At 47.2% G+C, this 16039-nt stretch overlaps 2 protein-coding genes across 5 annotated transcripts in view; one reads left to right on the forward strand and one right to left on the reverse strand.

Annotated features, from left to right (window-relative positions):
• Positions 1-2927, reverse strand: part of KCTD19 (potassium channel tetramerization domain containing 19) — a 26305-nt gene extending 23378 nt beyond the window's left edge. Inside the window, exons 1-2 of one of the 4 annotated variants that reach the window (XR_012850628.1) lie at positions 2814-2927; positions 846-1139 (exon numbers count right to left, since the gene is read on the reverse strand). Coding sequence is in view for 3 of the 4 variants with exons in the window: in XM_075838372.1 (XP_075694487.1) it covers positions 846-1139; positions 2814-2846 (327 nt within the window). In the remaining variant the exon portion in view is untranslated. Of the gene's footprint in view, positions 1-845; positions 1140-2778 lie in introns of all 4 variants that reach the window. The other 3 variants (XM_075838372.1, XM_075838373.1, XM_075838374.1) reach the window with 3 other exon arrangements.
• On the forward strand, positions 2909-15691 carry LRRC36 (leucine rich repeat containing 36). Its single transcript, XM_075838376.1, has 14 exons — positions 2909-3232; positions 4290-4417; positions 5558-5750; positions 6719-6818; positions 8323-8396; positions 9227-9303; positions 9681-9729; positions 10795-11181; positions 11278-11576; positions 12820-12973; positions 13069-13166; positions 14065-14188; positions 14288-14402; positions 15448-15691. The coding sequence occupies exons 1-14, from the start codon at positions 3160-3162 to the stop codon at positions 15653-15655; spliced, it is 2079 nt and encodes a 692-aa protein (XP_075694491.1). The 5' UTR covers positions 2909-3159; the 3' UTR covers positions 15656-15691.
• The last annotated feature ends 348 nt before the right edge of the window (positions 15692-16039 follow it).

Below are 16039 nucleotides of genomic sequence, written 5' to 3' on the forward strand. Positions count from 1 at the left end.
TTCGTGGAAAAACCCCTATAACATAATGCACCAATTAAGAGTAAAACACCACATCACGGTTTCCCAGACTCCCCTAAGTCATCCTCCATTCTGAGGAGCCCCGTGCTGTATGCAGATTAGCCTGGTAGAGGCCTCTGGGTCAATCAGAAGCACCGAGGGGTGTCGCGTGTTGGTAGCTTCCGCGAGAACAGACTTATTTCAGTTATTTCTGAATAAGTCCATACAGGTAGACATTACCTCTAACCTGTAGTTGCTCATTAGCATAAGGCACAGGAAGTTAAAGGGGTTGTCCCCCTTCTGACAACTGATGACCTATCCACCGGATAGGTCATCAGTATATCATTGGTGCGGGTCCAACACCCACACCCCGCACCGATAAGCCGCTCTGGTGGCCTGCGGGCACCGGATGTCGTGGCACATAGCAGTTGGCTCTGTACATAGCATAGTGGCCGTGCTGCAGAACTGCAGGTCCGCTCCTATTCACTTGAGCAGTACTGCAGCCCAGCCACTATTCCGTGGCCGGAGCCAACTGCTTCCGGCTTGTACGTCCGGTGCACAGAGGCACCAGACCAGCTGATCTGTGCGGGGTCCGGGTGTCGGACCCCCACAGATCATGTACTGATCTAGGTGATCAGTTGTCAGAAGCTGGAAAACCCCTTAAATGAATGCATGGGGGAACTCTTTAGTGTGCAGATGCACCCCAAGACTCGTCTCTTCCCCACATATCATTGGATTATAGGAAAGATTTGGTGTTGTGCACATTGAAGAGCTGTGTGCTGACCCCCGACAGGAGCTGACCCTATATATTCATTATAAAACATGTAACGTATGGGCGCTGGACGCACCGTCCTCATTGGCTGCAGATGGAACACTTCGGTTTGTTCATACAAACCATCCAGATCGGAGAGACAAGTTGACGAGAGCTGCGCCATGAGGAGGAAATGGTGAACGTGTCTGAACACAAAGCCATCCCGGTCCAGGAAAATCCTGGTGTTATGAGGTGGAGGGAAGCTGCAGACCTCTCGCCACAGAAAAGATTCCCCGAAGCGAGAAAGTGTCACGGTGGGGATGGAGAACACCCAGCCGCCAACATTAAAGTGGAACAAGTCAGGGAGATGAAGCGCTGCGTCTGAACCGTCCTGCAAGAAGGAAAAACAATGATAGGTTTCCGGAAGTTCAGGATCCGAAATTCTGGACACCTGTTGTGCTGCCTGGATATTTCCGCAACGCGTGGTCGGGATGAGCTAGGGCCGATTTCGTGAAGTTATGACAGTCGTCAAGGTCGTTTGTGGCCTGGTTGAATGACACGCGGGGGTGGGGTAGTTTGTGGCAGGTAACGTGATGTGGGGGAGGCTAGTTATGTGGCACTCGGGTGGGGGGCTAGTTATGTGGCACTCGGGTGTGGGGGGCTAGTTATGTGGCACTCGGGTGTGGGGGGCTAGTTATGTGGCACTCGGGTGTGGGGGCTAGTTTTGTGGCACTCGGGTGTGGGGGGGCTAGTTTTGTGGCACTCGGGTGTGGGGGGGCTAGTTTTGTGGCACTCGGGTGGGGGGCTAGTTATGCGGCACTCGGGTGGGGGGGGCTAGCTATGCGGCACTCGGGGGGGCAGTTATGCGGCACTCGGGGGGGCAGTTATGCGGCACTCGGGGGGGGCAGTTATGCGGCACTCGGGGGGGGCAGTTATGCGGCACTCGGGGGGGCAGTTATGCGGCACTCGGGGGGGGCAGTTATGCGGCACTCGGGGGGGGCAGTTATGCGGCACTCGGGGGGGGCAGTTATGCGGCACTCGGGGGGGGCAGTTATGCGGCACTCGGGGGGGGCAGTTATGCGGCACTCGGGGGGGGCAGTTATGCGACACTCGGGGGGGGCAGTTATGCGGCACTCGGGGGGGCAGTTATGCGGCACTCGGGGGGGCAGTTATGCGGCACTCGGGGGGGCAGTTATGCGGCACTCGGGGGGCAGTTATGCGGCACTCGGGGGCAGTTATGCGGCACTCGGGGGGCAGTTTTGCGGCACTCGGGGGGCAGTTTTGCGGCACTCGGGGGGGCAGTTATGCGGCACTCGGGGGGCAGTTTTGCGGCACTCGGGGGGCAGTTTTGCGGCACTCGGGGGGCAGTTTTGCGGCACTCGGGGGTGGCGGTTTATAGGACATGTAAACAGTTATGCGGCACTCGGGGGGCAGTTATGCGGCACTCGGGGGGCAGTTTTGCGGCACTCGGGGGGCAGTTTTGCGGCACTCGGGGGGCAGTTTTGCGGCACTCGGGGGGCAGTTTTGCGGCACTCGGGGGGCAGTTTTGCGGCACTCGGGGGTGGCGGTTTATAGGACATGTAAACAGTTATGCGGCACTCGGGGGGCAGTTATGCGGCACTCGGGGGGGCAGTTATGCGGCACTCGGGGGGGCAGTTATGCGGCACTCGGGGGGGCAGTTATGCGGCACTCGGGGGGGCAGTTATGCGGCACTCGGGGGGGCAGTTATGCGGCACTCGGGGGGGCAGTTATGCGGCACTCAGGGGGGGCAGTTATGCGGCACTCGGGGGGGCAGTTATGCGGCACTCGGGGGGGCAGTTATGCGGCACTCGGGGGGGCAGTTTTGCGGCACTCGGGGGGCAGTTTTGCGGCACTCGGGGGGCAGTTTTGCGGCACTCGGGGGGGCAGTTATGCGGCACTCGGGGGGCAGTTATGCGGCACTCGGGGGGCTAGTTATGTGGCACTCGGGTGGGGGCGGTTTATAGGACATGTAAACAGTTATAAACAGACGTCATGTGAACAGTCCTCACATACATAAGTGAAGTCATGACCAGCTTCTCATTACCGGTATCGCGGGCAGCCCGGGCCCCGCCATCATTAGCGCTCACACCTGAAAAGTCACCTCAGAAAACGACCCGCCCTTCCCGCCACGAATCCAAGAGCGTTATCCCCGCCCACTCCCTCCATGGCAACAGCATCAATCACTCCAGATCGCTATGGGAACCACCAATGGCTATTTTCCGTGCCGTACCCCGCCCACATCCTCCTGTTGCATCTTCCTATTGGCCAGTCCCGTCTCCCCTGTGTTGCTAGGCGCCCAGTCCCGCTCTCCTCCGGAACCTTTCCCTCCGTGACCCTTGTTTGCCGCCGTTGCTAGGGGACTGTTGACGAGGTTGCACCCATTGAATGGGATGGCGGTGAAGAGGGTTCATCTGAGGGAGAGTTGGGTGTACGGGAGAGCCGGGCTACCAGAGGGCACGGCAGGTAACGGCGGCTCAGCCTGGAGCTTCATACTGTACATAGAACCTGGAGACACAGAAATCATGGTCATCCCTATAACAATACCTAGTAATCTGTGCATTGCCGAGGACAGCACTTTATAATAACTATTAATAGGACTTGTTCCATTAAGTTATTTAAAAAAAAAATCGCTGTGATGGCCAAAATATTGTCATACGGGGTCAAAACAGCAGTCTGATATTTGTCACTATGACAACACTGCTCGTTAAAGGGACATACACCCCGAGATAGCTGCAAAATCTTCACTTGTAGAAAATCCCATTGCCGTGTTTATCAATAACAGATGAGAAACATTTACGAGTCCCCAAACTATACGACCAATGAAAACGATTTCCACAATCGGGCGCAGCGTTAAATTAGTCGTGCGTAAAACAGGTGTGCGACGACATGCAATTGTTTTTGAGAAATTCCCCCTTTGTGTTTAAATTCCTCACCCAGATCTCTGCTTGCTGCCAGTAAATGGGAACAAGACAGACAAACCTATCCTGACCTAAAACTTTTCACAGCTGAGGATTTGTTACAATGTATCCAGTCTAGACAATCCTGCATGGACTCCAGTCTGATCCATTTACCTACACTGCTACATTGTAACAAACTATCAGGACAGGAGACAGATTTGTGCGGTTAATGTATTTAGCCCAGAGGAGCGTCTAGACTGGATACAATTGTAACAAATCCCTCAGTTGTGAGAAATATTAGGCCTGTGCGGGTTCTCAGCCTATGGCTATAAACAAGAACATTTTCAATCGCTGACAACAAGCAGAGATCTTGTAAATAATGTGGAATTAAAACACAAAGTCCTAGTCTCTCTGTGGATTTATAGTTCATTTTAGCGGATGTGATTGGTTGCCGAGTTTTTTTCTCGCACAGTATAACCGATCCCCACCCCCGTCCCTCCATTATATAGAATATTACATCCTACACTTTCACTGCAGACGTTTGTTGCTCCTCCCATAACTCCCACCCTTGGTCCTGTTTATTGCACATAAAGTACGTTATTTATTTTTATCTCCCCCCCCAGACACAGTCGAGTCACTTGACCTCCAGGGGACGTACAGAGAAAAAATCCTCAGCTTGGGGGATGCGTTTAAGAATTTTAAAAGCCTCCGATCTCTGGATCTGTCTAGAAATCTAATCATCAGCTTACAGGTAAGAGACGGCTCCTATACAATATGGCGGAAAGTTGCAGAACTTTTCACTATACAATGAACATTTACACAAAATACACCAAAAGGCTTGCACTGGAATAGACAATTATCACTTATCCACAGGACAGGGGATAATTGTCTGATCACTGGGGGCCCCACCGATCGCAGGACCCTCCATTGCTCGACCACGGTGACGAGGACATTGAATGGAGCGGAGGATGAGCAGGTGCGGAGCCGCTCCAGTCAAAGTCTATGGTAATGACGGTAACAGCGGACTAAAGATCTTGGCTGATTTCGTCAGTCCTTAACCAAAAACGGCTGAAAATACGGAGCTGTTTTCAACAGCTGATTTTCAGACATTTTTTTTTAGCAAGTCGGGTTTTTCGCGGCCGTTTTTGGAGCTGTTTTCTATAGAGTCAATTAAAAACGGCTCCAAAAACGTCCCAAGAAGTGACATGCACTTTTTTTGCGGGCGTCTTTTTACGTGCCGTTTTTGTAAAACGAGGCGTAAAAAAATGCCCCGTCGGAACAGAACGCCGTATTTCCCATTGAAATCAATGGGCAGAGGTTTGTAGGCGTTCTGCTTCCAATTTTTCAGGACATTTACAGCCTGAAAAACGGCTGAAAATAGCCTGTGTGAACGTACCCTAAAGACCGGTGGGGGCATTCTCGACCACTGCTCCATATAAGCTCCTCACTGTGATGGGTGCAGTGCGGAGGAACTGGAGGTTCATGACCCTTGTTCTGGCGATCAGTGGGGGTCCCAGCAATCAGACGATTATTACCTAATTGTCTTCTGGTACAACCCCTTTAAGATGGCCATAGACAATAGATTTGTTTTGAGGTCTATGGGAACAGCCAGACCGTCTCCCCACTTTCTACAGATTGTGTTATACCTTCTAAGGACATTTGTTCACCCAGAGATCTGATCCTTTATATCCCCGGAGATAAGCGGCATCCGTTGTATCTTGCAGCCACTTATACCTTTGCTCTTTTTAAATGACACGCCAAGTCAGACATAAGGACGATGCCTCCATTTACCTGCATAACGGTCAGAGAGGCCGTCATTGGCCAAGTTTACAGGAAATCAGGGTCGGGTCCCCTCAAGCTGAGAAGGAGTTGTATCATTTTATTTCCACAGGGCATTGAATATCTCCACGCTCTTCACTCCTTGAACCTGTACTATAATGACATTGAATCCTTGGCAGAGATAGAGCGTCTCAGGCCGCTGTCACATCTCAAGACCCTGGATCTGCGTCTCAATCCGGTCACTAGACAGGACGCTGATTACCGCCTCATTGTCATCCATCATTTAGGAACCTTAGAGACATTAGGTGAGTGTTAATCTATACTGTATGGATAAGGAAGAGGGAAATCTAAAGGGGTTTAGGTAAATAGCGCTAAATCATGGTATAACTACAAGTTCTGCAATCTTTCTAACACTTTATTTTATCATCATTTTCATGATCTGCTTTTTGTCAGTGAATGGAAGCTTTTTTTTGTTTATATTCAAAGACTGAAAAAACCTTACAGACCTATTATGCCTCATTCACACTGCCGTATAGGTCAGTATTTGGCAGCAGTGTTTGGATGCCAAAACCAGGACTGGAACCTACAGAGTAAAACTATAATGGAAACATTTGTACCTCTTCCTTGTTTTGGCTTACAAATACTGAAGCAAAATACTGACCAACCTACTGCCATCTGAAGGTGGCTTTACCTCTCACAGCGGAGGGTTTGTTACAATTGTATCAAGTCTAAACAATCCTCCCTGTGCTAAACATAGTAGCAGCACAAATTTATCTCCTGTCCTGAAAGTCTGCTACAATGTGTCTATTGACCACGGACACCTTCCGCAACAGATAGGACATGTCCTATCTTTTGCATTTCCAGGACCGTGCTGCGATACTTTATATCGGAGCATGACCCGCAAATGCTTGTGTTTACAAGCACGGCCGTGTGCATGGGGCCTAATGGGATTTCAGTGTATGGATTTAGTTATAGCCGTAGGTTCTTGTTATGAAGGAGCAGGGCAGTGAATGGGTTAATAATGAATAAACGAGTGGGCGTGAGGGAACTCCAAGCCATTCCCTGCCCAGGTTTCTGTTGTGTCCTGCACAGGGAGTTGCCATGACTTCACCAGGAGACTCTGCAAACCTGATCCAACTGTCAGCCGGGCCATTAATAAGGAGATCTCCCAACCTTGCACCCTCAGCTCTTCCAAAACAGGGGAGGGGGGTAAGGTGAAAAATTGCATGTCAGACAATCAAGACCTTCAGCGCAGACATGTCCTTGTTTTCAGACGAACGTTCGGTGAGGGACAGCGAAAGGAAAAACGCAAAGTATAATTTCCGATTGAAAGACTATAAAACGAAAGAGATGCCAGAGATGGAGAATGGGGGGTAAGTGCACGCTTGGAAGGAAGAGCGTCTAATAGGGGGGTAATCGTTTAAGTTCCACATCTAGTATACATGAAGATATTCCAGGCTTGTGTTTCCTGTATTTGGACTAGTATACAGGGTTAGGACATGTCAGATATTTCATCATGATAACGATACTGGGCCAGATATCACGATAATCAGAGATATAGAGTTCTGTATTGCAATATTTCGCCTTATTTTAGAGGAAATGCATAAAAAATTAAATAGTTCACGGTTATATAAATATGCTGTTTATTAGTATTTTATTTTGTTGCCATTTATTGTATGCACAATAAATGGCAACAAAATAACCCCTGAACCCCTATGGCAACACTCCACGTCTCACCTCCCTGGCTGAACCCCTAAGGCAACACTCCACGTCTCACCTCCCTGGCTGAACCCCTAAGGCAACACTCCACGTCTCACCTCCCTGGCTGAACCCCTAAGGCAACACTCCACGTCTCACCTCCCTGGCTGAACCCCTAAGGCAACACTCCACGTCTCACCTCCCTGGCTGAACCCCTAAGGCAACACTCCACGTCTCACCTCCCTGGCTGAACCCCTAAGGCAACACTCCATTCCTTACCCTCTCTGGTTGAACCCCTATGGCAAAATTCAGTAACTATTCAGTAACTTATCTGTAAGTCTATATAGATTATATACAACCCTGGACAGTTTTAGCCAAACACTATATTTACGAAGCACCTGCGTAATTTTTTGCAACTTTCAGAAAAGTGGAGGAAGACGTCACCAGGTCAAGCCTGGAGTTCCTGCACATGGAATAGAAGTCGGCACACCGCTGACACAACCCGAGTATTTTAATCTCGCCATGTCAGGGCGGAAGGACAAGGGTTCAGTCACACGCGGTAGATTTTGTTGCAGAAATTTCTATGCTTGAAAATCCGTTCCAATCATCTGAATGTGGTTGTTTCTGCAGCAGGTGCCGGGATTTCTGATGAAATTTCTGCAACTTAATCTGCTCCGTTTGACTGCACCATAAGAGTAAGGCCACACTGAGTGTCAGTGACCCTGCCGCGATGCGGCCAACAATTGCGCCGGCAATGTGTTCGGTGTGGCTGTCAAATAGCCTGATAATGGCCGTGCGTTGTTGCAGGTAAAACGGCCCTGTATCTGCAAAATTGTGCGCCCATGATTTAATACACCCCTTACGGGCGGACAATTTTGCAGGTAAAGGGCCATTTTATCCGCAACGATGTGCGGCCCTTAACAGGCAGTTTGACAGCCGCACAGAACATGGTGCCGGCGCAATTGTTGGCCGTATCGCGGCTCGGTAAATACCGCTCCGTGTGCCCTTACCCTAAGTAGGGGAGGAACTGCTCAGTATGTACCTTGTCCTCATGCGTTCTTCTACATTGTTTGATGTCTCGTGGACAGTGACTGGACTTCAGATCTGAGTTTCCATTCATACATGTCTATATCCCTGAAGTGCCGGGTATTTATACCAGAAATGATTTGTGCCTTTCAGCCTAGGAAAAAGTAACGATTTCACCCAGAAGACAACAGCGAAAGCTCACCTGGATTTTAACTTGAGCAACACAGGTAAAATATTAAAGGACGTATCATATTAAACTTGATTTTGGAGAATACTACACAGCTTCTAACCCGGAGGAGGACATTTTCATTTCGTAAGATTTGTATCGTCTCCTAGGCATCCGTATCCAGCAGCAAGTCTCACGGCTACCGTAATAAATAGCTTTGCAGCATAGACTTCCTGCTTGGTACGGATGCCTAGGAGACCGCGTCACGGCTCTGTCTGCTGCTGCAGCTTTTCTACCAGTTACAGGCACATGCTGTACACCAGTTGTTGGCGCTGGATCAGGAGGAGGTATTTACTAATCCACTAAATGGCACACAAAGTTTATAAGTAATGCAGTGTAGATTGTCTCATTTATAACTGGAGGTATATCTGCCATATTCTTTACAGCCACTAGGGGGTAGTGTTTCCTGGGTGTCTATGGCCGATATCTTACATTCATCTTGATCAGGGGTCCTCAACCTTCGCCACTCCAGCAGCTGTGAAACTACAACTCTCAGCATGCACTGACAGTGAAAGGTTTTATTATTTCAGCCATAGGCAGTCAGCTGGGAATTGTCGTTTTACAACAGCTGAAGTGCCGACGGCTGCTGATCCCTGATCCAGATGTACAAAACAGTCAGGCAAAACTTACATATATTTATAATAAGCAGAACATTCAATCGGTTTTCTCCTTTAAAAAGTCTGAACAGAAATCCAAGTACGAACGCTATATACCATGTATTCACCGCTTTACACATTATTAGGAGTGTAGAATAACTTCATAGCTTTCTGGTGAATGGGATATAGATATATTTTTTACACTGCAGAGTTTATAATACATGTTGCATTCTAGATTTCAGCAAGATAAATGATCGGGAGAATGAACGTACAGATTACATGAAGGGAATCTCCCCTAAATCTAAATATCAGGTAGGTGCAGCATCTATATACTCACAAACACAAATTCATCAAGTCATTTAACACATGAACATTTCTGTGATCATCCGCTGGGTGCTGGTGTTTTAGGCCTTGTTCACACAGCATGCAGATGAGATGTTTAGCTGAAAGATTTACGAATCTCCTCATATTTGGTTCTAATCTGCATCAAAATTCATTGGAATGGGGATGAGCTGCAATACCAGACACAGCCCCCATTGACAGGAGTGGTGATTTTTTTTTGGGGGGGGGGGGGGGAGTGGGGGTGTAATAGATCCTTCTAATCTCATGAACCCCTTTAAGGGCAGGAAATGCTTTATAATTCTTTTCTTTATTTTGCTACATTTCATATTACTCTTTTCCATTCACAGACTGAAGATCACCAGTCATACGGGCAGCCCCGGAGCGACTTTGAAGACGGTAATGTTATAATTACAGCTTCACTATCATAAAAGTTTTGCGGTTTCTAACAACATTGTGGTGGTTAAGGGCTCGTTTACACGAGCGTGATATACGTCCGTGCAACGCGCGTGATTTTCACACGTGTCGCACGGACCTATGTTTGTCTATGGGGCAGTGCAGACAGTCCGTGATTTTTGTGCAACGTCAGTCCGTTGCAAAGAACTCACGACATGTCCAATATTTGTGCGTTGTCCACGCATCACGCGCACCCATTGAAGTCAATGGGTGCGTGAAAATCACGCATGCCGCACGGAAGCACTTCCGTGGGACGAGCGTGATTCGCGCAACAGCTGTCAAACGATTAATGAAAACAGAAAAGCACCACGTGCTTTTCTGTTTACAAACATCCAAACGGAGTGTCATAATGATGGCGGCTGCACGAAAACCATGCAGCCGCGCATCATATGGTGATGACACACGGAGCTGTTAAGTGCCTTTTGCGCACGCAAAACGCCGCGTTTTTTGCGTGCGCAGAACGCACACGCTCGTGTAAACCAGGCCTAACAGTTCTAGGCATGCAGAATCGGTTCAGTTGAATGAATCAGATGTCATTTAATACAAAGCATTCACCCTGCGTATAGAAGCCATGCAGATCATTCATCTGAGATCCCTGTAACGATCAGTCACTTATGCCAAGGACTGGCTGTTTCTGCATTTACGTCAAATATATTTATACTCCAAAGGGTCGAGTTGCTTGTAAGAAAACTAAACTGCAGAAGATCTGTTAATGGGGTGGTCACCGTACAAACATTAATGCCACATTGCTGGGAGATGCCATCACCCGCTGCCAGTACCAAGTGGCAGCTGCGCTAGGGAAGCACTATGCCATGTTGTTTCCGGGCAGCTGCGCTCAGCTTTTTCTGGAGGCTGCATGGTCAGCCATGGATTATAAAAGGGCAGATCATGGGGGTTTCTGGGAAAAGCCGAGCGCAGTTTATAGTGAATGAATACAGACAAGATAGAGGTTTGCTAAGTGATGACAGGAACCTTGACAGGGTTTTATGTCTTTTGTGTAATTTACAGAGTACCGTCCCTTACCGTCACCGACGCGTTCGTCCTTACGCTCACCTAGTCCCTCGTCACGTGCCAAAGAAGGACACCGCGTTACTTTTGCAGAGTCAAATGTTGCTGAGCTGTTCCTAAAGAAAGAGGATTTAGCTGGATGTCTAGAAAGTGACGACGATCTCACCAGCCCAAAAAAAAAAACATCTACCAATTCAGATAAATCAGCATTCAGCTTCAAAAATACCTACCTCACCTCCACCCCTGTAAGAAAGGAGTCCGCCAGCAGTGAGCGGGTGAGGGTGGATACCGGCGTTTTTGATGACTTTGGACAGAGCAGAGTTTCCAGAGATCGTCTTAAGTCTACAGAGGAGTCCAGCAGAGACAGACTACTGAGACTCAGCTCCGGTAAATCCTACGTGGCCATTCTGCCCGCAGCAGGGCTAGGGTCTCGTGTCGTGTTTAGGTCTTGTATAATATTCCTCTTGTATTTTCCATTTGTAGATCTTTATGTGACCACACATCTGACCGATCCTCCCACATCTTCAAACTCCCTCTCGACCTTAAGAAAAGGTTTTACCGACGTCTCGAAGACCTACACGCTGCCATCTAAACTCACGCTGGCAAACGCTCACCTGTCCGCAGGAAAAAGTTTGAGCCGCCCTGAATTTAACAGAGACTACAAGAACTCGTGGAGCGCGGCTCGGACATCCAGCATAAATTACGACAACGTGTCAGTGCCACAAAATGGAATAAAAAGAGCCAGCAGCCTAAACTCTCTGCTATCCCCTCCAGAGACCTATGTGAGTGCACATCTACCAGCTGTGCCCTATGCGGGTAATGGCCAGTAATAAGCTAGCTCTAGTCAAAGCTTTATATGCACAAAACTGAGAAACCCCTTTATTATTCAAATGTCATTATAAAAATAAAAAGTTCTGCATCTCTGCCTACTGTCAGTGAATGGAAACTTCTTACAGCTAAGAGTTTGCCACTGTTTTGTTCAGGTTAGACTAATTTCACACTTGCATTGTATAATCCGTTGCTCTGATCCATTTCTAGATCCGTATGAAAACCCCATTGAAATCAAAATAACACTAACCCATCCGTTAGACGTCTGTTTTTTTTGAACGGAGAAAGTCCTGCACTCATCCATTTTTTTTTGTCAGAGATAAAAGTGCAGAGTAACATAACGGATGCAATTAAAAATTCCATTGATTTCAATGGGATATTTAACTGATCCGTTTTTAGCGTTTAGACTAAATTCACACTAGCGTCAGTATACGTTTACTTTTCTTCCGTCAGAGGACGAGAGGATCGAAAGATTAAACGGAAAGCAACGGTTCCGTTAGAATTACCATTGATTTCAATGGTAATTCTTCTTTTGTTTCAGTTGCTTTCCATTGGTCTCTGTTCGCTAGGTTTCCGTATTGCAGATGCCACTTTTGCTTCCGTGAAAAAAACCTGAAACCTAGCAAACCGAGAGAAACTGAAACACTGCGCTATTGGTTCCGTCAAAACAACGGAACCCGTTCACAACGGTGACAAACGGAAACCATTAGCTAGGTTTTCGTCACCATTGAGTTCAATGGTGAGGGCAAAGGAAGCAGAGATTTCAGTTTGCCTTTCCATTGAGGGGTTAACCCGACAGAACCTCTCAACGGAAGGGCAACAGTGATGTGAACAGGCCCTAAGAAGTATTTGTTCTCTACAGTTTTTCTGCCTATGGATGTAAACTAGAACATTTTCATTCACTAACAGCAAGCAGAGATCTTGAAAGGGTGGGGGAATTTAAACAAAGTATATTAAAAAGTTACAGAACTTTATTACACAATGATTAAGCTTTATTTATAATACTGGTGTCCGTGACTACCACTCTAGCCCGCCCTGTACTGCTTCTAGGATGTATCGATGCCCCAGTGACAATATAGAGACACCACTTTTGGCCCTTGGGTTGTATATTGGGCTCTGACGATTTATATAATGAGTGACTAGGAGTACGAGGCCAACCAGCTGCGCTATAACTCACCTTTTAGAATATTTTTGTAGAATGAGGATCTGCTGAGTGTAACGGAGCTGAAGAGCGAGCGCTCCCGCAGTAGCGAGGTTCCTAGCATCAATGACGTCCTGCACCAGCTGATGGACCTAGTAGACAGGTATTGGAATGGTTCTGGATCCCTTCTACAGAACCGGAGATTCCTGGGTCAGTACACTGGAGCACAACGTTTAAATGTTAGTTCAGTATTCAGTTTCAATGTCTGGAAAGTTAAAGTACATATAATGCTTATCTCATACCAGTGCCCGCTCGAGATCTGCTCTCACGTCTGATGTCGGCGAATCCGACGTCACAGGTGGATGCTACAATCCGCCACGTCCAAGAGGGAGAGGAGACCACAGTAGGTTGTTTTTGACATTATATATGTATTGTATATAGACGTTTCGGTTAGCGGCCCCCGCATCTGCAAGCATTGTCTCAATAAGTCACCCTACACTTGATAGGGGAAACAAGGTCTTGACATGTTTTTGCTTCACCAGAAGTGTCTGGCACCTTTTATCTCCCTCCTATATAATTATAGCGTGAAGGCAAAAAACACATAAAATCTGAAACCTTGACAGTTTCTCATCTCCATTCACTCTCCACTTGATGTATTCGCTGCAGAACACAAGTCAGGGACCCCCCTCCTATCAGACATTTATAGAACTTCCTATGGATATTCCAATAATGTCTACGGTGGGAAAACCCTGATAGGATTTTTTCTGTTACCATACGTGTAGATAGGAATTCCTTGGCCATAGTAACAATAACTCCATGGTCAGTCGTCCTGTGCAGGTGACAGAACAAAACCAGGGCTCTCATAGTCTTGTAAGCGCTCCACCTTAAGGGCTTATTCAGACGAACGGGATATACATCCGTGCAACTCGCATGATTTTCACGCGCGTCGCACGGACCTATTTTAGTCTATGGTGCCGTGCAGACAGTTGCGTGATTTTTCCGCAGCGTGAGTCCGCTGCGAAAAAGTCACGACATGTCCGTTCTTTGGGCGTTTTTCGCGCATCACGCACCCATTGAAGTCAAACATCCAAATGGAGTGTCATAATGATGGCGGCTGCGCGAAAAGCACGCAGCCGCGCATCATACGGGGCTGACACACGAAGCTGTTAAGTGCATTTTGCGCGCGCAAAACGCACACGCTCGTGTGAATCCGGCCTTATATACATGTCTGTTTAGGGATAAAAGCAAATATCTCTGCCGAATGCTCAAGAATATATATATTTTTTCCTTCCTTCCCTTAGGACTCTGTAAACCTAAAGTTGATAAAAGTCATGGAGGAAAATCACTTTTTACGGACCAAAGTGTATAAACTGGAGAACCAGGCAGCCCGTAAAGAAGGGTCTGGGGGCTTGTCTCTACCCCCAGGTACTTGCGGTTATGACAGAGCTCTGCTTGGTTGGGAACCGCTCAGATGTCTCCAGCAGGGGGGGTCGCAGTAAATGAATATGAGCTTTTTGTTTCCAGATGATCTGCGGCAGAAGTACGAGCAGCTGAGCCTTCAGGTCAAATCATTACAGCAGCAACTGGAAAAAACGGATAAACTGCAAGAGACCGTTAACCTGTTACACAACAGCCAGAGGTACGTACATAGATTTATGCACTAAAGTATTTTCTGGCAGTGGCTCCCTAACATTTCCATATCAAGAAAATTGCTGTTCGAGATGAAACTGTAAAACGACATCCACACATACTGGATTTGCTGCTAAAAATTTCCAAGGCAAATCAGGAGGAAGACACAGGGAAATATTTTGGTGTAGATTTGCTGCAGCTGATCAGCTAAAATAAAAATCTGTATACTCACCTCTCCAGTATTCCGCTGGTAAAGCTGCCTGGTCCCCCGCTGGTCTCTGTATCCCCCAGCGATGACACGTGAACGCTGCAGCGGTCACACATCTACATGTCACGTGTCTATCGCTGGAGGATAGAGACCGCCCTGGGACCAGGCTAGCGGTAGTAGATTGGGAAAGTGAGTATGGTAGAGGATATATTTTTTTTTTTTTATCAAGTCCGTGTCCAATCTGCATCACATATTGACATGCGGGTCAATTTCCACAGAGAGAATTTTCGCAGCTTGTGGATGAGATTTCTTTTTATCTCATTTTCTCAACGTAAATCCGGACAGAAATTCTGCAGCAATCCCGTCACGTGTGAACTAACCTTTTTTTATTTTCAATGGAGATTATAGAAATGACAGCAGATTTTAATTAGCTTCATATAACCCGTATAAATCTGTATTCACCATGTGCCTAAATGGCACTTTTCTTGGTGAATAAGGCCTCATTCACACAGCAGTATTTTTTTTTCAGTATTTGTAAGCCTAACCAGAAGTGGATCCTACACAGAGGAAATGTATAATGGGAAGGATTTGACATTTTTCAGTTTCATGTACCAACTCCAAGTTTTGGCTTACAAATACTGACCGAAACGCGTAAGTGTGAATGAGGTCTTATTTGCCATGAAAACTTCTAGAGCATGAAGGAGAACTCTTCTGACTGGCATTTTTCCATTGATCAGAATCAATCATTTTTAGTTCCATAGACATGATTAACAATAATTCTTCTTGATGACTTTACGCTGCCATTGTTTTTCTCTGGATCTCAGGCTTTACGTTCTGTGCCCCACAGGTCATTAGTCTGCACAAATGAATACCTCTTACAACAACTGAATAAAATCTCCCCGACCGCAATCTCCAAACCTCCCCGAGGAACTTCCCCAGACAGGACAAGCATGGACAGATACCTCTACTCTGAGCAGAGCGAGTCCAGTGCTCCATCATCTCACAGCACTGGGCATTATCGGACTCCGGAGAGGCTCAGCCTGTGCCCATTATAAAACAAATGTCCTTTATAAGAGTCACCTCCATCACAATCCAGAGTAATTTATTTCACACGTTCTACAATCATGATTATATGTGACACCCCTTTAATCACGAGGAGCAGCCAGTAATGATTTCCGGCTTATCACGACATTAAAATGCCACAAAATAAGTTTGTAGAGTACCGGCCCCATATATTAGCGCCCGAAAGATAAGCACAGACCTTTACAGATACCTATTGGGTATTTCAGGCACTGCACACGCACTTTTCTGCGTTTTAAAGCACAAAAAAAATTATGTATATTTTTAACTTAGCCCTTCCTCCAAAAAAAACACATAAAACCATCTGTAAGGACGGCCTTGGGTTGGTTTTCCTATCAGCGTGAGCTACGTCCTCAGGA

This window comes from Rhinoderma darwinii, chromosome 9 (genome assembly GCF_050947455.1).
Source record: "Rhinoderma darwinii isolate aRhiDar2 chromosome 9, aRhiDar2.hap1, whole genome shotgun sequence".
Classification (NCBI taxonomy): domain Eukaryota; kingdom Metazoa; phylum Chordata; class Amphibia; order Anura; family Rhinodermatidae; genus Rhinoderma; species Rhinoderma darwinii.